The following is a 22311-nucleotide window of genomic DNA, read 5'->3' as shown; positions in this document are numbered from 1 at the left end:
TTGGACTAGGGCTTGGGAGACCAGGGTTAAAATCCCCACTTGGTTATGAAACGTAGGCCAGTCACTGCCTCTCAGCCTAACCTACCTCACAGGGTTGTTGTGGGAATTTAATGAGGAGGGGGAGGACCATGCACACCACCGTGATCTCCTTGGAGAAAAAGGTGGGGATATAAATGCAATAAATAAATGCAACACAACACAATACAATAAATTGCATTCTAATGGCATATACAGTCAGTTGTAGAAATGCTGTTCCTCAGCAGCACCGAAGATCCTCATGCAAAAGCAGCCTCTATTTATATTTGCCTAGCAGAAAACAGACTTATTAGCCATGTGTCCCAACTGAAAAGGAAATCTGCTTGCTAGGCTCTCTTCCCAAGGAAGACTAGAACCTTTCCCTCCATTCTTTTCAAATCTCTGTTTTAGACTCTTCAGTGATGGTGAGAGTGTACTTTATGTGATGAAGCATTTCTGCTGAAGTGGCTCCATCTGGAGATTAGGGGAGCTATTCTGAGAGCTTCAGCAGAGCTGCGCTCAGCCTCTCCAGTGCAAGATTTCAGCCCTGATCGCCTTAGGAGAGATGCAGTCTGACCAACAAGGGCTGTACAGTGTGCTGCAACTTTCTGACACATTAACTCCATCCTGACCTGCTGCTCTAGAATAGCTAGGTAATAAACAGACTCTCCACTCAACAAGCTTACCCCAGTTTTGAAGATGATGGATAGAGCCGAAACAAACATTCACAAGTATTAATACTCCCCCAAATTGCCATTTTCTCCCAAATTATAAACGAGAAACACAGAATGCCAATTTCATATTTTGCAAATGGAATTTGTACCTTATAGTTCAAATGCATCAGACTTGACATCTCCTTATTTTCATAAGGTTCTCTTATGAAATCTCAAAAAACTGTCAGCTGTCAAATGCTAAATACTGCTGTGTGTTATTTATCTAATGCCAACAAGGTTTTTTCCATTCCGGTTCACAGGATTTGGAAAACATTGCCTAACTCTGTGCTATGAAGGCCAGATCTTCCACACATCAGCTCTCACACAATCCAGATGACAGCATGTCAGGCATGGAGTCAGTGCATCATAAAGCCAGATGACTCAACCAGACAAGAGAAAGTTGCTCCTTACAGTGGAATTCCCTCAACCTCCAGCATCACTGGATAATTTGACTGCAGATGGAGGAAGAGCTCTGGTAAAACCCCACCCACCAAGTCTTCCAAAAGGTGTGTGTGTGCAAGAAGCATGAAACTGTTTCAAAGAAAGAAGTGTTTTGTTGGAATTGGAGAACTACAAATGGGCTAAGAAGAGTACCGCCCTATAAAAGCCCCCTGGCATGAACACATATTGAAATGAATCAGAGCAATAAAGAACCCCGTAGTTCACCAACATTTTGTTAGGTTTCTGTTATGCCACTGTGCAGTGCTTGGAGTCACAAGACTCTGTTTACATTCCAGACTGTTGGAAGTCTCACAGGGGACGGGAGACGGATGTTGATGTTACTGGTTTCCTGTTTCTTTGTTCCAGTTGTTCTCTGCCTTTCACAGAGAGCAGATGCATATTCTTTTCTGTCCTGCGTAGTTAGCAATAAAACGTAGCGATGTAGCACATATTTTGGCTCCTTCTGCTGCTGTTTGGATACCCTGAGTAATGGGGACGTGCCTGAAGCCTCATCAAAGGCTTAGGTCGTTAATCACCGTCGGAGGAGATTCTGGAGACTCGACTGGAGGTGTGGCTCGGTCGAACAGAGATTCCGACACATTTTAAGGAGAGGGGTTTCAAAGCACAACGGGGGGGAGGGGGCTAACCAGTACACTCTAGGGTGAAAATGTGAACATATCCATAGTTAACCTAGTACAGCGAGAAAGTTTATGACAAAAATATATATGTATTTCCTATCAGTGGGATAGATATCACAGTGCTTGTTACTGAAAACAAACGGTTTCAAACTCTATCATTCTAGGATAGATAGATACCAGAGTAAAACTAGTTTCAGAGTCACTTCTCCCAAGGCAAGTCCATGATGGAGCTTTGTGAGGGAATGTGTGGGGGTGTGATAGCCCGCCCTCCCAGCCATATCCCCAAACTACTATTCCCAGGATTTTTTGGGTCAGGGTTGTGGAACTTGTGGCCTTCTAGATGTTGCTGAACCGCAGCTCTCATAATCCTCGACTTGGGCCATGATGGCTGGGGCTGTTGGGAGTTGGAATCTAACCATATACAGAGTGCCACTCCACTCCTGAGGTGTTCTCAAATGGAGGATTGAACTCTGATTAATAAGAATACACACAGAGGCTTGAACCAGCAAGACTCTAGGAAGGGTGCGTATAATAATCTCTGGCTGTCTCCAGCCCCTCGGCCCAGGTCGTTTTATTCACAAAAGAACTTTTTACAGAGTGTTCGAAAGAACCAATCAGTTTTCTTCTAAGCATTTCAACAAGCCCACATGGGGAGAAAGTTAAACTACCAAAACTAATTAAGCACGGGGTAAACAAAGAACAGAACTACAAAGGAGTACATTTGGCAACCCCGGAGGTGATAAACAAGCAATATACATGATAAGGAGGATTGCCAGGAGGACAGCGATCATTATCACCTTTATGTGAGATCTGTTTCATGGCCCTAAGATTAACATCCTAAGATGTTCCATCAAAGCTACATCAAAGAAGCTGCCCACTGTCTTTGATGACCCAGGAGCCTGCCTAGTGAAGCAACTGGGCTGTGTACGTGACTTGTGAAGAAAGAGAAATGGAACAGGGATGCACAGGTGTGGATTGATCAAGAATCATATCAAAATAGTTTAAACCCAGTCAACGCAATGCTTTCATTGCTGACATAGAAGGCTTACTCTATATTTGCTATAATTCCTCATAGCAATCCCACCTGATCACTACACACTCTCAAGCTTTAGAAGAAATCTGGGCACAGAACTAGCAGACGGAGATTGGTGGAGCAGTGCCCCATCTGCCCGAACCATTTATCACAACTGTGATTCACAGCCTTGTTCTCATCACCTCCCTCTGGATCTTGGTGAAGATGCCGAGATATAGTTATGTGCATCTTCCAACTTCTCTCCTTCCATGGAATTAATTTAAGGCAGCCAGTTTTTGGTCTTTTTTCACAAATAGTTGCATCTTTATCCCACTAGGTGGCAGTTTACTACCATCAACTTTAGCTGCCTACAAGGAATTTGGTGGTGTGTGGGCAGAGGTGAGGGGGGAAAGCTGAAGAACCAAAGTCCCTTCTGAACAATGGCAGGGCAGTCGTTTTCTGTCCTTCCAGCTTAGATCAATGTTATACTTACAATTTCATTCTGAACTTTGCCCACGTGCTGCCTTAATGTTTCGGGTAGACACTTCCTTCACACACCTACTTGAGCACTAGGAAGCTCCATTGACAGTGCAGCCAGGTCTGGTTCCCTTTGGTTTCCACATATATCTTAAGTGACTCCAGATCACAATACCTCAAGGAGTACCTCTCATATGGGGAGAATACCTCTCCCCATATGAACCAACCTGGGGCCTGTGATCATCACGTGAGACCCTTCTTTGTGTGCCTCCTCCATGAGACATCTGGAGGGCGGCAGCACAAGAACAGGCCTTTTTTTGCAGTGGCTCCCTGCTTGTGGAATATTCTGCCCAGGTAGACTCACCTGACACCTTTGTTACCTATCTTCAGGTGTCATTTCTCCCAGGCCTTTGGCTATTTAAACAATCTATGGCCTTTGAAACTGGGGGGGGGGGGGATGTTTACGATTTTTGTTTGTTATCCTGTTATATATTTTTGTGTTTTTATATTGCAAACCACCCTGTGATCTTTGGGAAAAGGCTGGTATAGAAATTTAACTATCTTCAAACCACACCATGGGACCTTAGACCAGGTATACGGAAATTTTTACTTTCCAGATGTTGTTGAACCACAATTTCCACCAGTCCCAGCAAGCATGGTCAATGGCCAAGGATGGAAATTGTAGCTCAGCAACACCCAAAGGGTCAAAGGTTCCGCATACCTACATCAGACTAATGTGTCTATTAGCAGAAGCAATGCCTTAGGCATGCAGCTAGAAAATGTGATTCATTCCCACACTGTTGAGTAACTATAGCTGCGTAGATTAGCAAAACAATTCCTCTCCTGCCACACCATGGCTTGACTATTCCATATACATCCCCCCCCCTTAATCTTTAGAGGCTGAGTCCTTAGTTTGGGGGACCATTCAAGAAAGGGACCACTCTTTGCACTGCAGCACACAGACTCTTGCATACCATATTCCTGCTTTTGATGTTGAGAAAATATCCCCCAAATCCTGTTTTATGGCGGCTGGATATAATGCAGGGGAAGATGTCTAACAGGATTGTGCAAAGGGAGAAGGTGACATTGGGGTTGTGCTTTCCAAGGCGACAAGAACCACATCATGAATTTGCAGTATCCATTTACTTCATTTTCAGTGCTGAGCACATTTGAATGGCAGTTGCTTTTTTCAAAAAAGGGAATCTAATAAAAGATCTCACAGTCTTGACTGGCACAGCAACAGTTTTTCTCTATCTAGCTAATGGGCTGTGAATGCCTTAATGATGCATTCTCTCTGTCAGTCTGTCTCTCATACACAAACATCTACCTCTCTTGTTTGTATTGTAATGCAGGACTGAAACCAGATCTATTTCTAAATACTGCAGGCAATGTTGGTTTTGCAATGAATCTCAATGTAATGCCATGGAAACCCACTTCAAGTGCAAGAGGATTCTGTGGACCAGTGCTGCTCTTCCATCACCTTGGGCATGAGCTGTTTCGAGAGTACAGCCCAAAGGGAATTGGGTGGCCAGTAGGCTGGATCGTATTTGATTACTGTGCACTTGACAACGGACATAATTGAAAGGCATCACTATATAAAAGCTCTGTCTGTGGCATATGATCTGTGATTGCCTATTTACACAATGGACATAGTTTGGCAACTTGAACTAGAAGGGCTCCAGACTCTACTATAACCCCAACTTGGCAGCCAGAATCTCCCTTCTTCTTGAAATAATCATCTCTACAATGTGACATTTACACTCATAACGATATTGTTACCTGTGTCCAGTGAGTCCTCACATGCTTATTCCTATGTGTTGTAGCAGTTTATTCCATCGACTTCTTTTTTTTGTTACATCGGCTGTTGTAAATAATAAGAAATTTAACTCAGTGGGACTTCCAAACATTCATAGGATCCTGCTGTATATTGATCGTGCAGTACTCTCCACTCTACAGCACAGAGTGTAATAATAATAATTAATAATAATAATAATATTTATAGCCTGCCCATCTGGCTGGGTTTCCCCAGTCACTCTGGGCGGCTTCAAGCAGAATATTAAAATACAATGATTCATCCAGTATTAAAAACTTCCCTAAACAGGGCTGCCTTCAGATGTCTTCTAAAAGTCGGATAGTTGTTTATTTCTTTGACATCTGATGGGAGGGCATTCCACAGGGCAGGCGCCACTACCGAGAAGGCCCTCTGCCTGGTTCCTTGTAACTTGGCTTCTCGCAGTGAGGGAACTGCCAGAAGGCCCTCAACGATGGACCTCAGTGTCCGGGCAGAACGATAGGGGTGGAGATGCTCCTTCAGGTATACTGGACCGAGGCCGTTTAGGGCTTTAAAGGTCAGCACCAACACTTTGGATTGTGCCCAGAAATGTACTGGGAGCCAATGTAGGTCTTTCAGGACTGGTGTTATGTGGTCTCGGTGGCCACTCCCAATCACCAGTCTAGCTGCCACATTCTGGATTAGGTGTAGTTTCCAGATCACCTTCAAAGGTAGCCCCACATAGAGTGCGTTGCAGTAATCCAAGCGGGAGATAACCAGAGCATGCACCACTCTGGCGAGACAGTCCGCAGGCAGATAGGCTCTCAGCCTACGTACCAGATGGAGCTGGTAAACAGCTGCCCTGGATACAGATTTGACCTGTGCCTCCATGGACAGCTGTGAGTCCAGAATGACTCCCAGGCTGCGCACCTGGTCCTTCAGGGGCACAGTTGCCCCATTCAAGACCAGGGAGTCCCCCACACCCACCCGCCCCATCTCCCAAGAACAGTACTTCTGTCTTGTCAGGATTCAATCCTCCAACCGCCTCCAGACACTCATGTGTATGCATAATTTCACGTGTATGCAGAATGTAGTTACTTCAAGTCAGTAGCTTCTTATTACAAGTGTAGAAAAGAAATACGGAAAACAGCAAACCACAATATGGTGGAAAAAAAGGTCAGATTTTATTTTTATTTCATGTTTTTGACACAAGTAGGGGTAAAACAGTTTCCCCAACACTGATAAGTGCTTTAAGTTTCTGTAAGAGGTGTTCTAAGAAGGCCCCACTCTCCAAGGATATAAAGACCATGAGGACACCCTTGGGACAACCCACCTCTGCCCCACCCCAGCAGTGTGCGATCTTAAGCAGTATGTAATTGCCTCTCTACTCCATTTAATAAAAATTGTTCTCATTCATTACCTTCCACTCAGCAGAGTCGTGCCACATTAGAAACTGTATTACATTGCTGTGCTATGTTTTAGTGAGAGGCATACGGTAGTTCTGCCACACCACCCTTTGCCACTTAAAATTGCACTGGAGGCATTTTCTTCTAATAACTAGACCCTGGTACTGGAAAGAAAACAAAACAGGCAATGCCAGCAATGAGATTCGGAACAGCATCTGATGTATGTGTACATCAGAACACAATTATTTTACGTGATGCCCAATTGGCAGAGAGAGCTTGTTTATGACTCTTTTTCACTGTGCAGAAAAGAAAATAAAGGTGCGTGAAAGCCGGAAACAGGTGGTTTTTTTTTCCTTTTTTACTGAATGACTTCTAGTTTCTAGCTATTATGTGCGCATTACACAGGGATATGCAATATTACTGGACTCCAAGTATATATAAGAAATAGAGTTTTGACCCTCTCATTCTGCTTCAGGTACACTATGCATGTTTATTTTAAAGTGGCACATATACATTTAGTCATTCTTCCTCAACTTATTAAAAATGTAAACATGCAAGAAAGATGCAAAACTGCTGTGAGGACTGATGTGCACATATGTGCAATGATCAGGCCACCGGCACTTGCCAATCTGCACAACGCAGCTGGCTTTTCTTTGCTTCAAATCTAACACTGCGGTTTTATGGAACTGGTTTTTAAACATTTGCCCCAAAGAGGAAAATATATGTTTAAATTGAATATGGCCTCTCCACTCTAAAAATGTTATATGCCTTCACCCTCAAAATGCATGAAAACTGAACCCTTCCACAGATTTAATGCTGCAGCTGTGCTCCTTTGTTCCAGTTACTGAAAAAGAGGAAATAGATATCACTTGTGGCTATAGACTTATTTTGCCTCCAGCAGCATGGAAGAGAGAGGATTCAGATGTCTGCCTGAGTAGCAATACCTCAAATCCAATTGGTGAGAAATAAATGGACTCTGAAAAACCTGTAGCTTCAGGAAAGGTCTGAATGAAGAGAGAAAAGACAGTGAATGAATTTCACCTTAAGGCCATGGTGTCTGGGCTTCTGTTGCATTTGCAACAGGCTTTGAGGACACTTCAGAATAAGGTATCTTTCCCTTCCTCTGTTCCTCTAAAGTGCTGAAGCTGGACTGAAAGCAACTTGTAAAATGCTATTTAGTAGCCCTGCCCTTGTATCAAGAGCAAGGCATTTATTCTCCTGAAGAAGGGAGGTACAGAGTCTCTGGCCTGGAGAGGTAGGTGGCTAGCTCTGATTTTTCCCCTGTAAATGGTAATTGAAATTCTCAGTCGCCTCTCTCTTACAAGGCCACTTCATGTTATTTCCCCCCTTGATGGGGAGATAAGCATTCAGGTTAGAAAAGCTGCATTAAAAAGTAGCATGTGCTATTTCACTGTGGGGGGTGAAAACCAATGTGGCCTAGTAAAGAGAGGCTGGACCAGGGTTGTGCGAGATGCCTAAATTTAAAGTGCGGTAAATTAGTAGTAGTACAAATACAACACATCAGAACACTATCGCATGTGCAGACAACCTGGCTTCCCAACACATATGCCCACTGCACTCATGCAACCACCTGTGTATTTTTTACACCCGTCCTGTAGTTTGATATTTACCTATTCACAAGGAGCAACTAACCATTTCCCCTGGGCAAGTACTATGGCAGCTAACTGCTCCTGCCAACAGCTTCCATAGTTCTGTGCTGTCTCTTTGGGTGCCAAGCATGCAGCTTTATTTCCTGGTATTAAAGTTCATAGTACTTTGGGGAGAAACAGCACACAAGGCCTGCAGGCTCTGTATCATAGCTCTTTGCATACCAGAGACCCAATCTGTAAGGGTTGCATGGGCGTAATTCTAACTCTCTATTAAACTGTACCCCCTCCAAAAAGACCCACACCTTCAACTCCTATAGTTTGTTCTGTGCATTATGTTACTAAAACACCAGTTGCATATGAGCTGGGAGGGGATGGACACCTTCCCCCTTAGTAATTAAGATGGTTGCTTTATACAGTTTCCCCAACACTTGCATTAACCTTGTATATGAATGAATGAATGAATGAATGAATGAATGAATGAATAAAATGGTCTCACATGCCACCAACGATTAAGCAAAGTGCAGTGGCTGCCTCAGGCAGAAGTTTCTGGGTGTTGCAAAAGTTGCCATTTTATTCCAGCAGATAAAAAATTTGTGGGATTTTCTGCCTCAAATGCCAAAATAACCTGCCTGCCTAGTGTATGCACCTCAACTTTTTGGGGGTGTGGGTTCTTGATGTTCCACCTCAGGCAAAAAGGTGGGCTAGCCCTGCTCACAAGTATGAATTCTGAATCCTTAAATAATTTTCAGAGTACACAACATAGTTTCTCTGAGTGTTGCTCCTCTCTGAGCACAATTCTCTGCTGCACACATGCTTGGAGTGGGCTTTCTGATTCTCAATAGAGCGGACAAGAGAAGCTCGATCTGTACAACACAACACACAGAATCCTGGGCAGGAAGCACATTTTTATATATGCAAAGCAAAGCAAAGCTTAGTAGAGACCTCAATTCACAAGGATATGAAAATTGCCTTAAAGGATTAAATTCATTTATTTCTATTCCCCATAGTGACCAGGTAGATACTGCTGGAAGGATCACAGGCATGGCATGACAGTGATGACTTTTCTCTGTTCTTTTTTCTCCAACATCTGTTAATTTAGAGGCACCTTATCTATGATCATGGAAATTTCTAGCTAGTTATTCTAGCTAATTCACACCATCTGTGCATCCATTTAACCCACCCTTTTAAACCTTCTACGTAACTTGGCTCTCCCTATTCCAAAGTTTTCAGGATATGTAGTGGTCCAGAAAGTTAACAGAGGGTCAGAAATCCCTTGTATACTATCCTTGTAACATGAGACCTCTGGTAAAGTAGCTGGCTACAGTGCTTCATTTCCCAGCTACCAAGAATACATTAATACAGCTGTGTCTTGTCATCTTCTGTTTTTTGTGTTTTATTTGAAGAAAAACTTTCAAACTATTAAGGTGCAAGACACAGTTAACCCACTGGGATGATTACCAACCTACTTGTTCTTTCAGGTACTGATTTCTTAATTAGGCACTGCAAGGTCATTCTAGCTGGAAAAGAAATTCCATGCAGAATGCAGAAACTTTGCTGACTTGGGGGAATTGTGTTGCATCCAAAATTTTACACCACAGCAAATAGCAACACAGTTATGGGTCCACAAATGAACTTGCCTGTGGCAAGCAAAGGGAGGAATTCAATGCAATGCTAAGCAGATCATTCCAAGCATGAACAATTCACCCCCTTCTCTCCATACACTGTTCTGAGGGTTCTCCTGACCTGCCCCTAAAGCCAATTTGGGGAGGCACAGGGGAGGAGAGTGGGAAAGGCCTGCTACACTAGGATGGGCTTCTGCTGACAGATTTCATGGGCTGAATCCTACCCATAACTTTTAACCTTAGCAGTTGCAGACACCAAGGGACAGAGTGCTGAAGGTGTTTATCTCTGAAGTCACACTAGAGTTCAGAAGTGCTCAGAAACAGTTTTTACTCCTTCTGAGTGCCTCAGAAAACCAAGTCCATCATTATTGCAGGCACAAGCCTGACCCCAAGTGGGCAACAGGCAGGCTCAGTGGTAACCACACAAAATTTATGTATCCCTGGGTGTGAGCATCATGGCAGCGAAACAAAATAGCAAGAGGGGGTAGTGAGTCAAGCTAAATTTGTTACTAATTCTGGCTGTTGAATTAAGACTTTGAGGAAACCGGTGAAATTTACAAAATGTCTAGGTTTTCATGATGCCAGGACAAATGGCTCTGGATCAAAAGAGAAAGAGGAAAAAGTGTCTCAAATAAGACAGTATTAAGAATCTGAGTATTTGGCATTGCCTATACTTCAGATGGATCTGAAGTGGACATTGAGTAGAATAATATATTGTGAATGGTGGGTGTGAAATTTTGAAGCTGGCTGGATTTTTTAGTCCGCTGTTACAACACAGATACAATGAATACATAATTATGACTTAGCAGAGTAAAAAGGCCACCTGAGTTGGTTAGTCACCCCATACAGGCACAAGAACTAGAGAGGGAGCATAGAAAATAGAAAAGGCAGTGCATGGTCAGCAATGTTTTGGCACATATAGAAGTCATTTTAGCAAGTGGTCTGCTACTGATTCTGCTTTTTTCTTCTCAACAGACGATTCTAACAGGTAAAAGGTGGTTTTTGGAGTAACCTACTGCCAAGGAGAGCCACCACCCTCTGATAGCACAGGATAATTAGAGTCACCCCACAACAAGCATTCAGCTATTAATAATAGGGTGTGGTCCTTTCTTTCTGATGAAGAAAAAAAATTACCACTTCAATGCCAAATACCAACGAGGGCTTAGAAGTCACTTCTTTTTCTTTTATAAGAGTATCCTTAGCATAACCTAATCTAGGTACTACAGAGTTTGGGCTAGTGCAAACAGCTTGGAACAATACAACAGAGGTTCCAGTTCAGCGTGGAATAGAATTTTAGAAAAGAGCCAATTTAGTTTAGAGCATGGAAATGAACATCAAATGGCTATGTTCAAGAACAAAATGATAGCCACTTAATACTGAGGTAGATGCAGTTATCTTGATGTTCCAACAGATATAAAACTAAAAATAGTCTACAGGTCTACAGGATTGCAAAACAGGAAATTGCTTGAACATCCACCTTTAGAGGTTCAAGTTTCCAAACCACAGCAGGCACAAGACATAAAATTGTCAGGCATCCTCAGCAAAGTTCTATGATTAGTGGGCAATTTGATGATAAACAAGAGTAACTGAGCAAAGATGTAGTGAGAAGAGGAAGAATTAGTTAAGCCAAGAAAAGGGTTGCTTGAGGAAATTATGGAATGCTCACCACATGACACAGCCACAAGAGAAAATGGGGGAAAGGTTACAATGAATTCTGGCAGAGATTGATAAACTAGGGCTGTAATCCTAACATCATTCACCTGGGAATAAGTCCCACTGAATCTAACAGGACTAACATCTGAGTAGATATGGTTAGGATTGTGCTTAGTGACTACCTTGTCCCAGCCATAGGTTTTAGAAGAGTGCAAAAGTGAACTTAAAATACAGTATGGAACTCTACAAAACTTGGAACATATTTTGAATACTACATGGCCATCATTCTCCTTATTCTGAAATTCTATCTTTGGAGGACATAACATAGTAGCTTCTACTGCTGCTGCCTACTAGGGAGGGGCCTTTATGGACCAAAGCCAGGTCTCTTTTAGATGAAAAGTCTTTCCTGTATGGTCATAGCAAAACTGAAATTATAACTACATAAAATGTGTGCCTGGTATCATTTCACATTTTAAAAACAAACAAACAAAAAACTGTGCTGAGTTGTTTGCCCTTTCTTGCATTTGTAGCAAGAACATATGGAGGACTAAGTCAGTTTTATCACTGGAGGCAGATAAATTTTGTCAGGAGCAAAAGGTCAAGGCTACCAATTTGGTCTCTCTTCCTAGCACTGCAAATCACCAACATCTGGGAAAAAACCCCATACTGAGAGCCCACCCCCAGGGCAGATTTTATTTTCTTTCTAGTTTTTTATGGGCGAGTTTAAGACTTTCACAATAAGCCACGTGGCTTACGTAAATATCATAGAAAACAAAAATGAAAATGATGACATGCAGTCTTGAAGAACTTGCTCCCTGTTATGCCAATTTGGTTCATGTAAGCAGAGTTTAAGCTTAAGATTTGGTATAGAAATGCAAAACACTTGGTATACAGCAAACTGTTCTATAAGCATTATGTCATGCGGCCAAATTGCTATTATGTGAATGTTTAGTACGATTTTATCCCTTCATCTCACACTATCCTAAACCTACAAAATTTGTAAAAGGGTAATAATAAAAATAATAAAAAAATTGTCCAGTAGTACCTTAGAGACCAACTAAGTTTGTTCTTAGTATGAGCTATTGTGTGCATGCACACTTCTTCAGATACACTGAAACAGAAGTCACCAGACCTTTATATATAGTGAAGTCTAGTGACTTCTGTTTCAGTGTATCTGAAGAAGTGTGCATGCACACTTAAACTCATACCAAGAACAAACTTAGTTGGTCTCTAAGGTGCTACTGGACAATTTTTAAATTATTTTTATTTTTATTATTTTTATACATTTCTACTGCATCAGACCAACATGGCTGCCTAAATGAATCTACAACAAAATCTGGGTATGGAAAAGTGCTCAGCCACTTTCACTACGTAGAGAGATGTACAACAATTTACAGGTAAGGATTGGCTGTTGACTGAGTTTTAGTTTCCTTTAAAGTTGACAGAATAACCAGCAGGAAACCACCACACAAATTTCAAGTGCTGAACTCCACCAGAAGAGAACACCTGCCTTTTTCCCCTGTTCAAAGACTGTTTAGGGACATCCTCATGTCACCAGGAGAAATGGCACCATACTGTAGCTGGTTTTATTTGAATAAGTTACGAATAAGGTTTTAGCTCGTTTAAACAACCAAACAGTGAAGTAGAAAGGAGAGATGGAGAAAACTATGCTTCCAGCAGGACCAGGAAGAGATAGGAAAAAAGAAAATGCATTTTTAAAACAGATGCTAACAGGAAAAGATGTTAAACATTTGTTAATTCCCTTTTTAAAAATTAGAGCATTTTTTAAAAAAAGTTTGTTTAAAAACATAGCAGTGTTGTCTTTCTTGTATATAGGAAAGCAAAATGCCCTAGTCTGTACTGGTGCTATAGCAGTATATGCTGTGGATTTGTTTGCATTCCGTTACAGATCAGTAAACTTGCTGACCCAAACTCAGAAACACTTTTTTTGCACTTAAAATCATCATAATTTCAGTGGGACTTGAGTACAATTATCTTTCTCTAGGAGTTGCATTTCAGTGCTGTTATGTGTTTTGAGAAACAATGAAGATTGACATGACTCTGATACTTCATCTGCAGTGAACATTTGCTGCTTTAAGCTAAAATCATTTCGGAAAAACCCATTGGTTGGATGCAGAATGGACCCTCTTCACTTTGTAAAGCAAACAAAAACAAGACAGTGGCACAGCTTCTGGGGAGAAATCCAAGTAAGAATTTGAGATAGAGCAAGCAAAGAATTTTAAAACCAAAATATTATTTTTGTTTCTTAAGATGCTTATAATGTGATGGGAAAACAAAACTGGATTGCTAATAGGATTAATGGCAATAATTTCCTGAAAGGAAATGTAATTTTCTTAATATCTTCATTACTCGCTGTATTATAATCTCAGGAAAGGTATCTGGAAAGCCCCTAAAAAAGGACTGAACACATAATCCAAGTCTATCACTGCATACCTTTCCCGCAAATCTGCAAGACAAATCCATAAAAGGAATCAGGCTACAGTACTTGACTATAGATGTGCCCTCACGCAACTGGTGTTGTGGGGGGAAGGGGGTTCCTGACTCAGTCCAGGTGCACCTTTCATTCTACCTGCAGCAGTTTATTGGGTGGGGATAGAAAAGATACTCTTGCCTTGAAGGTGGCACGCTCAGTCATCCGTGGGTCAGGGACCTTTCCAGCAAACAATCATTTAAAAATAATAGTGTGATTTGGACTCCTCAGCTCCCTGAGAAACCAGTTTGTGCTACAGAAACCCATTGGAAATATAAGACAGACTGAAAAAGATCCCAGGAGTCTGGCTTTCAAAGCCATAAACTGCTTTCCACATGGTTCTAGTAGGGCCAGAGGGATGCCTTGCGTTGGTAGCACTTGCATCTTTTGTTTTGCTTTTGTTTAAGACAGACAACATACACCCATGTGGTGCTACTACAGTACACCAAATGCAATGCCAAAATTATACAGCTGACAGCTCCTAAATGCTAACTCATTTTATAGAACCCTGGTCACTGCCTTTAGAACTGATGCAAACTGATTGAGTTCTCTTTGAGCCACCTCAGTAAAAATCTTCTATAACCAAGACTCTGTGTGTGTGTGTGTGTGTGTGTGTGTGTGTGTGTGTTTTAAAACCATTTGTTCCACATGGAGTGGTCCCATACTGTCGCTCTGCTCATGTTCCACTGCCGAGAATGCTCACAGCAGTGGCTGTGATTTTATAGTTTCTTGTGAAGCTGCTGAATAGGCTTTTTGCTTCCACAATAACGCCTACTGTAACAACCTTTACAATAAACACTGTTGAATTCTGAGTTCTTCAGAAACCTGTTTGAATGCAGGCAGAATTCAGAAGGATTGTCTTTCTGCTGCACAATCATACGTGGCCCTCTGCTTCTTCACCTTCCGTCACTGTCTCCTTAAGCCCAATTTCAGAGCAAGACTTTTCTTCTCCCTCTCCGGGGGGTTTACTGGCCTCCTCCTGTAACCAACAGCAAACACACAATGTGGAGATTAGTGAAGAGGTAAAAACAGAAGTTCTTAAAGCATAAATTCAAAGATTCTCAGAACTTTTAAGCTCAAAAAAAATAATGCAAAGAGAATTGCTTCCTAGCAGTATTTTAGAAATACCATTCCATTAATTGCTGTAAATGAAGTTGGGCACATGAAACTCAACATGGGAAATGAATGTTTCAGGTACCTACAACTCTAACAACCTCTGAAGTTGCAACATGAATGTAGAAAGGGATTGGAAGATATGCCTCTGTAAACTGCCTGTTACCTAAACCCCTCTCTGAGTGTATGATGAACTGTGAAATGGTAGAAGCAGGTGAATCCTCAATGCTTACAAAACATTCTAGATTTTATCTGAAGCCATCTCTGATACACAGAGGTGAACAGAAAGAACTACCTCTACTGTTAGAGATAAGAAAAGGAATATGATGAATGCATTCATTTCATTATTAGTCTTTGCTAGCAGTTGTAAGGGTTTCTGGAAAACTTTCAGATTATAAAAATCGTTTGTCACAAAATGAAAATGCATCTGGAGCTTAAAATATTGTATGCATATAGATGTTGGTTGTGATTCAGAAGCTTCACACATGCACCTCTATAAGGAATAGAGAATTTCAAAGCCTATTAGCCTGGATGAGCTATATAGTTAAGGTGCCACTGAACGGTAATCTGAAATAAATTTAAAAATTGTCCAGTAGCACCTTAGAGACAAACTTAGTTGGTCTCTAAGGTGTTACTGGACAATTTTTTAATTTTCTTATTTATTTTGACTGCGTCAGACCAACACGGCTACCTACCAGAATTGGTAATCTGAAAATTATTCAACTATGGCCTCACGGCTGAGTGTCTACAATCTGACTTGAGTGTCTCCTCAATTGTGCCATTTTTGTGCCCCAAATGAGCATTCATCATAGGACTGAATACCCCTCCGTAAACAAAGGGGGGGGGAAACCCCTCTGTGGTGGGATGCTGGAAGATGTCTCTGAGACTCTGAGCCACCTCCTCCATGTGCTGTCAAATCACCTTAATTTCCCCCCCAAGAAGAGAATTCTAAGAATCCACCACCACCACCTGTGGAAACTATACTGGGTGGTATTCCACTAAGTTTTATTCAGAGTAGATACACTGAAATTAATGAACATGACTAAGTCAGGTCCATTAATTTCACTGGGTCTATGCCAAGTAAAGCTCTGTGGAATGCCACCCAATGCATTGTTAATATTTCTGTATAATTATATACCACACCCCCCTCAGTATTTTGGCACAGTTAAAGTTGGACAGAGGTTGGAAGGAGGCCATATTGGCATGGTGCAAACCTTTGCATCTCTCTCTGCGAATTTCTTGAACATGTTGGCATATATTTTTCGGTCACGTTCATTGTGCTCCTTTGTCTTCTTCTGACACACAGTGATTTGTGACCTGGCTGCCTTGTTTTGTGGATTCACTTCTAGCACTCTCTCAAAGTCACACTTTGCCAATTCAAATTCATTCATGAGTAGTCGTGCTTCTCCTCTTCTGTACAAGCCCTTTTCGTTGAGCTGGTCCAGTGCTAATGCCTGCAAACATACATTCGCACATTTAACATAGCTAAAATGATTCCACAGACAGAGACAACAAGAATGAGGAAAACGGGACTCAAGAAGAGGATGTGTGACAGAAAGAAAATGTGTCAACTGAGGATGTCTGCTCAACATGCCTAACCTGACCCCAAAAACCCACCCCCTCACACACATAAACCTCACTACAGCCAACCCAAGACAACCAACCACACACTCTAGGCCACCCCAACCTCTCTCACCACCAAGGAAATATAACAAGCGAATAGAAAGAGAACCCACACAAGTGACACTGACTCAAAATCCCACACATACACTAAGTAGAAGAATAGAAGCATTGCCCACCCCATGCACCCTCCTCCTCTTTTCTTTCCAACCCAACAGTGCACGTAACACTAACGTCTCAGAACAAATGAAACTGATCTGTAGAAAACACAACTTCAAAAAATAATTATTATTATTTTTTTTTAAAAACTGAGTATGTATGCTGGACATAAAGTCCTGTGCTGAGGTGTTATTACAGCTTTTGTTTTAATTAAGGTTGACAACAATAGAAAAACAACAACAACCGCATATAGAATCATACAGCTGTGACCAGGCCTGCCTTATAGAGGCAGGATAACCTAGATTCTCAACCTCCATTTATGGAAAATAAAAGAGGAAAATTTTTTCCCCAGTCACATGGTTTTCTAGAAAAGCCTGATTCTGCCAAGTCCAGTGAAAAAGAGGGCTTTTAAGTGCTCAAGAGCAAGGACATGAGTCACTGACACAGGAATAGGTAATATTCTAGAAAAATGACTTCAACCCTTAAAATGCAAGCAGTACAAGGCACATCCTTTTATTTTAATGTCTCTTATATGACCAACTGGTGTCATCCAAAGATTACTGTGCATGCACAGAATGCATTTCTATGCGCACATGTGAGTGTGGGGGAGAGAGAATTACTCCACCACCACATACAGCACTTTATCCCTAAAAAAACCTGCAGCCGAATGGCATACCATGTGGGGGCAGAGCTGCAGAAGGGGCAGGGGAAATGGTCAATGCATGCTGAAGTGCTTGTACATAATAATCTTGGGAGCCACACTGGATATATCAAAATGACAAAGCTCAGTTTCTAGACATACAGCTTATTTATTGACCTTAGTAACAAAAGCTGTTTTTTAAAAAAAATAGTGAAGTAACAATTAAACCTCACATACTATATATCTGCTGCATACCCTGAAATTTTGGCATTTGAACTTCTTAATCAAAAATCCAAATCCAGATGCCAGATGTTTTTATCAGATGTTTCTATGGTGCCTCAGTTACATATGTAAAAATAAGAGCTTCAATATTATTGAATCAAGCATAGAATTTTAAACCCAACAAGGTAATTTTCTCAAACATCCTGGCACTAAAATGGTGGAAATCTCTCCACTGATCTACAAAATGGATTTGTCTCCAAAACTAGTTGGAAATGTGTATGTTGTAGATGACAAGTCATCTTCAACTACAAATAGAACATTCAAAAAAGAGTAATATGATACAGTGACTAAATGCAAACGGATATTATGCTTAAAGCTTCCAAACAGAGGCCCAAAAGAGAGCTTACAGGCAATGTTTAGATGATGACTCACAAACCCCAGATATTTATAGTTGTACCCGTAAGCACATGCCTTACGTTTGCATAATTATTTTACTAATTTAAATGTTCTGGCTCATTTTTTAACACTTCATTCTAGCTGTGTGCTGCATTCAGAGACCTAAAGCACATAATAGCAGTTCCATTCTGCAGACTTCTAGCCAAACCCAGAGTGTTCTAAAATAATACTTAACTGATGGAAAACAGTATGCAATGCAGATAAACCCTGCCGTAGCAACACGACAGTATTAAAGAATAAACTTATGGAAATTGTAGCTATTATGTGACTGACATTAAAACTGAAAAGGCCCCTATTTCATGGCACCCCTAAAAATTTGCCTTGAGATGCTGTCATAGTTCATGTATTCCATGTACACCTGAAGGTGTTGCCTAAGAAAGTTCTTGCAACAGCAACCCCCAATTTGTGCAGGGGTTGTGTCATTGCATGCTACGTCGGGGTGCATAAGCCCACCCCGCCTGCTTTCCCTACCATTTCCGGGTTTGCAGAGACGCACGTGTGCATGGTCGTGCATGCTTTGAACATGCACAAAATGGTTGTTGCCTGCATTGTGTTCAGTTAAAGAATCATATACATTAAGGATCATATGCAGTTCTTTCCAACTCAGTTTACTACTCATGTTCTCTGTAGTCAAAAGGGACATTCTAGAAAGGACAGCCCTACTCCTGTAACAAATCGCAGAGCAGTCAGAATATTCACAGTGAAATCCTATACATGTCCTGTCTTTTTTTACATTTTTATTTGCCTTTGCTTTGTGCTTTCTTTCACTCATTTTTTTTTTTACAAATGTCAACAAACAAACAAATAAATGTCACCGAGTTCAATGTGGCTTGCTCTCAGGTAAGTGGGTACAGAATCACAGCCATAATGTGAAATCATTCCTCTCAGTGTAAACGTTACAGTACAGGGACTAAACATCTAATGGATTTGTTAAACTTAACTCTTTGCATATATTTGCACTTTGCTTCCAAGATGCCACAGAACTGTTGTATTCTGCAGGCAATGGCCACAACAATCCATCAGCACAGGAGTATTTATAAAGTAAGGTCTATTTCTAAATCTATCAGATAGTAGTTCATTGCCTTTTCAAGCTTTTTAAAAGATATTTTGGCATCTGTCTCTAATATGTTAAAAGAATCAGGGTCAAAGGTTGTTTGAAAGAGATATAGGGCAGGATATGACTACCACCCACCACCAATGGCCCCCCAAACCCCACATGGCCAAATGTCTCTTTACCTTATTGCAATACTCAATAGCTTTCATATACTCCCGCAACTTCAAATTGCACATGGCGAGGTTGAGGAAGGCTGCCAGCAACAACGATTCTGAAGCTTTAGATTCCCTTTCTGATAAGCCATATTCCATTTCTAACCAGGATACAATCTTCCCGTATTGAATCATTGCCTGTAGGTACTTGCCTTCCTAGCATGGGGTAAAGAAGATCAGATTATGAATGGTAATGAATGTGAAATATATTTGACTATGAAATTTGTTATAATTTGAACAGCAACAGAATGAGAAGGAGGAAGCAATACAGAAGGGCTAGGTGCACCAGCAATGGGAACTAAAAGTGTGGAAGTCAGGAGAGTATTAGCAAGCAGTAGTGTCGTATAGTCTGGGTGCTGTCACATTCTGCCAAGACTACCAAGTGCCTAGAAAGAATATTTCAGAAACCCTCCAAACCACCGCCAATATATCTCATGCCATCTCCACTCCCAGCGTCAGTCCAGCTTACAGGCAACGCCACCTTTGGAATGAGAAGCTGAGGTGGAAAAGAGGCATCATTAGGGTTGCTTGAGAACCACAGTGCTTCCGAAATGTCATCACTGGCAATTAAACTACAGGGCATTTATCAGAAGAAATTCCAATTATTGATGCTACTATTTCTAGACACTATGTTGACACAGACCTTGAAGTACACAGTCCCTTTCTCTTTGACGATGCCAGCCTGCTCTAATTTCTCTTTGGTGTCCATCTCCCAGGATTCTTTGGCCTGAAAGCAAACATGTATAGCAATAATTAGGTAATTATAAGGACAACAAACCCTGCTTCTTTCTTAGAAATTGTCTTCAGACCCCGAGACATGGTAAACTACACAGAATCTCACTATTTCCAACTTTGACATTACTTGACATTACTTATTTCACGTAATGCAGTAGTGTTAGCAATGGGATCAGTGGGTAGGAAGGAATAGAGGATATTACTATACACAAAGGGTAACCCAGGAAGCTCCCTTATCCTGGGTCAGGTCATTGTGTCCATTTAACTCAGTATTACCAACACTGACAGGCAGTGGCTCTCCGGATTCCAACAGGAGTCTCTCCCAGTTGGGGACTGAATCTGGGGTCTTCTGCACAGAAAGCACATGCTCTACCATCAAGCTATAGAGGGTACTAGGTAAGCTACACCTGGCTTTAGAAATTAAGAGCAAGTTTCAGAGTAACTAAATATTTATGGCACTGAAATTAAGGCTATGTCTTGCAAATGGGTTGTTCCAATCCATTTATTCTTCACACATTTGGCATGTGAGGGTTTCACTCACTATATTCATTGCTATTTTGCTGCTTGTCATGCAGACCACTGGGCAGAGATCAGTAGAAAATATCCTGGGTGAGTTTTTTTGTCCCTCCTCTCAATCTCTTTTTTCCCCCAGCAAGCTTACAGGATTAAACAGCAATTGTTTTAGTCTTAAAACAATGTTTTAGTTTTGCACAATTCTGATTTAGCAGAATTGCACAATATCTGTAATAACAGAAACAAACCAGGCATGTTTAGTGCTCTGAATGTGTTGGGGGCATGTGCCAAGTTTTCTATAAATTAAGGTAATTCCTCTTTCCCACTCTTCTCCAACTAATGAGCAACTTCACCTCAAAGGCGAGTCTCCTGAACCTCTTCTTGCCATTTTCCCAAACCTCTGTAATGATGCTTCCAGACTTGTTATTTTCAGGTGGGATTCAATCACATTCCAGAAAAATAAGTTTGCTTTGGAGCTCTTGTACAATAAACCCTCCAAAAGCGACAGGAACATGCACTGGAAAGTGTGTGATTACTTTTGTTTGATGCGACATTGTTTATCCTCCTCACAAACAAATCAGAATGCGTACTCAATAAATAGTCAATGTCATCTAACCTCCCTACAAACCAGGATGAGTGTTCAATGAAGAGTGTCTTGTGCAGGATCACAGAGTGATGGTGGGTGAAGTAAGAGGTGGCAAGCGGGGCTTCCTGCTTGCCTCTTCCTGCTGTTTCTCCCCTCCCCTCCCCTCCCCACCACCCATCATCTTCAATAGCTCTGTGCAGCAGGGCTTCTACCTACAGCTGTAAGAGACTCTTGGAGGGGATTGGAAAAATAGTGAGATGACACTCAGGACTGACTTGATTCCCCTCTCCTTCTCAGCAACATGAACAGATTCTCAGGTCCATTACATTTAAATTGAATGTTAGTTGGAGAAGGCAAAGAGAGAGGTATCGTCTTAATTCACAGAAAGATTGGCACACGCATTTCCCCACCTCCATTCAGAGCATTAAGCAGCACTACACATTTGTTTTTATTATTACAAGGCTTGTGCAAATCTGCTCCATGTGGGGAGCAACTGGTAGCAGAAGTGTGGCAATGGAAGCTACCCATTTGGCACACATGTGCCAAATTATTCCCCCACCCAAAAAGCACTTAACAGGTTCCACACCAGCAATGACTGCAGATGCATAATAATATATTTATCAGATTTTTCCCAGTAAGGAGAAATCTGGATTAAAGGTACTTGCTGACACTTTAATGAGGATAGCATTCTGCGGATGCTGCCCTAAACTTGGGGTCCCACTTCACAAATGATTATAGCTCTGCTAAAAATCTCTTTGGAAACACTGTCTTGTGTGATAGGATGAAAAAGTCATGAAAGTGTGAGAAACCTCTACAAATCTTTCAAGAGTAGAAAGCGTGGAGAAGAAACCAACGCCTTCTTCCTGCAAACATTCCCCAGTATAGACTATAAAAGCACAGCTCCACCTTATGTACATCTTGTTCCTTTACTATACGGTACAGAGATGGGTACATTCTCCAGCACCCCAAAGAGGGCACAGCCTGTTTGGCAATTCTGCCCTGCCCTCCGCTTAGTGCTGTTTGGCAGGACATGATTTTTTTTGTCTGCAGCCCAGGGAAAAAAAAGAAGTACAAAAGGAACAAGCCCAGAACAAGTATTGGACCCCACCCAAAACAATAAAACAAACACACTCACAAGAACACTGTGACCTT

General features: G+C 41.5%; 2 protein-coding genes across 6 annotated transcripts in view; both read right to left on the bottom strand.

The window, feature by feature from the left end:
* Positions 1-5159, bottom strand: part of TULP1 (TUB like protein 1) — a 38628-nt gene extending 33469 nt beyond the window's left edge. For both annotated transcript variants that reach the window (XM_083445772.1, XM_083445774.1), the window contains exon 1: positions 5076-5159. The gene's annotated coding sequence lies outside the window, so the exon portion shown is untranslated. The remainder of the gene's footprint in view (positions 1-5075) is intronic.
* Positions 5160-6229: 1070 nt separating this feature from the next.
* Positions 6230-22311, bottom strand: part of FKBP5 (FKBP prolyl isomerase 5) — a 32957-nt gene continuing 16875 nt past the window's right edge. For 2 of the 4 annotated variants that reach the window (XR_014512564.1, XR_014512565.1), the window contains 5 exons: positions 19969-20052; positions 19296-19481; positions 16177-16416; positions 12553-14828; positions 6230-12490 (listed from right to left, as the gene is read on the bottom strand). Coding sequence is in view for 2 of the 4 variants with exons in the window: in XM_083445798.1 (XP_083301924.1) it covers positions 14724-14828; positions 16177-16416; positions 19296-19481; positions 19969-20052 (615 nt within the window). In the remaining 2 variants the exon portion in view is untranslated. Of the gene's footprint in view, positions 14829-16176; positions 16417-19295; positions 19482-19968; positions 20053-22311 lie in introns of all 4 variants that reach the window. The other 2 variants (XM_083445798.1, XM_083445799.1) reach the window with 1 other exon arrangement.

The sequence above is a fragment of the Podarcis tiliguerta genome, assembly GCF_965153285.1.
Source record: "Podarcis tiliguerta genome assembly, chromosome: 6".
NCBI classification, from domain to species: Eukaryota; Metazoa; Chordata; class Lepidosauria; order Squamata; family Lacertidae; genus Podarcis; species Podarcis tiliguerta.
The sequence above is the reverse complement of the archived record's forward strand: the minus strand, read 5'-3'. Positions and strand labels throughout refer to the sequence as shown.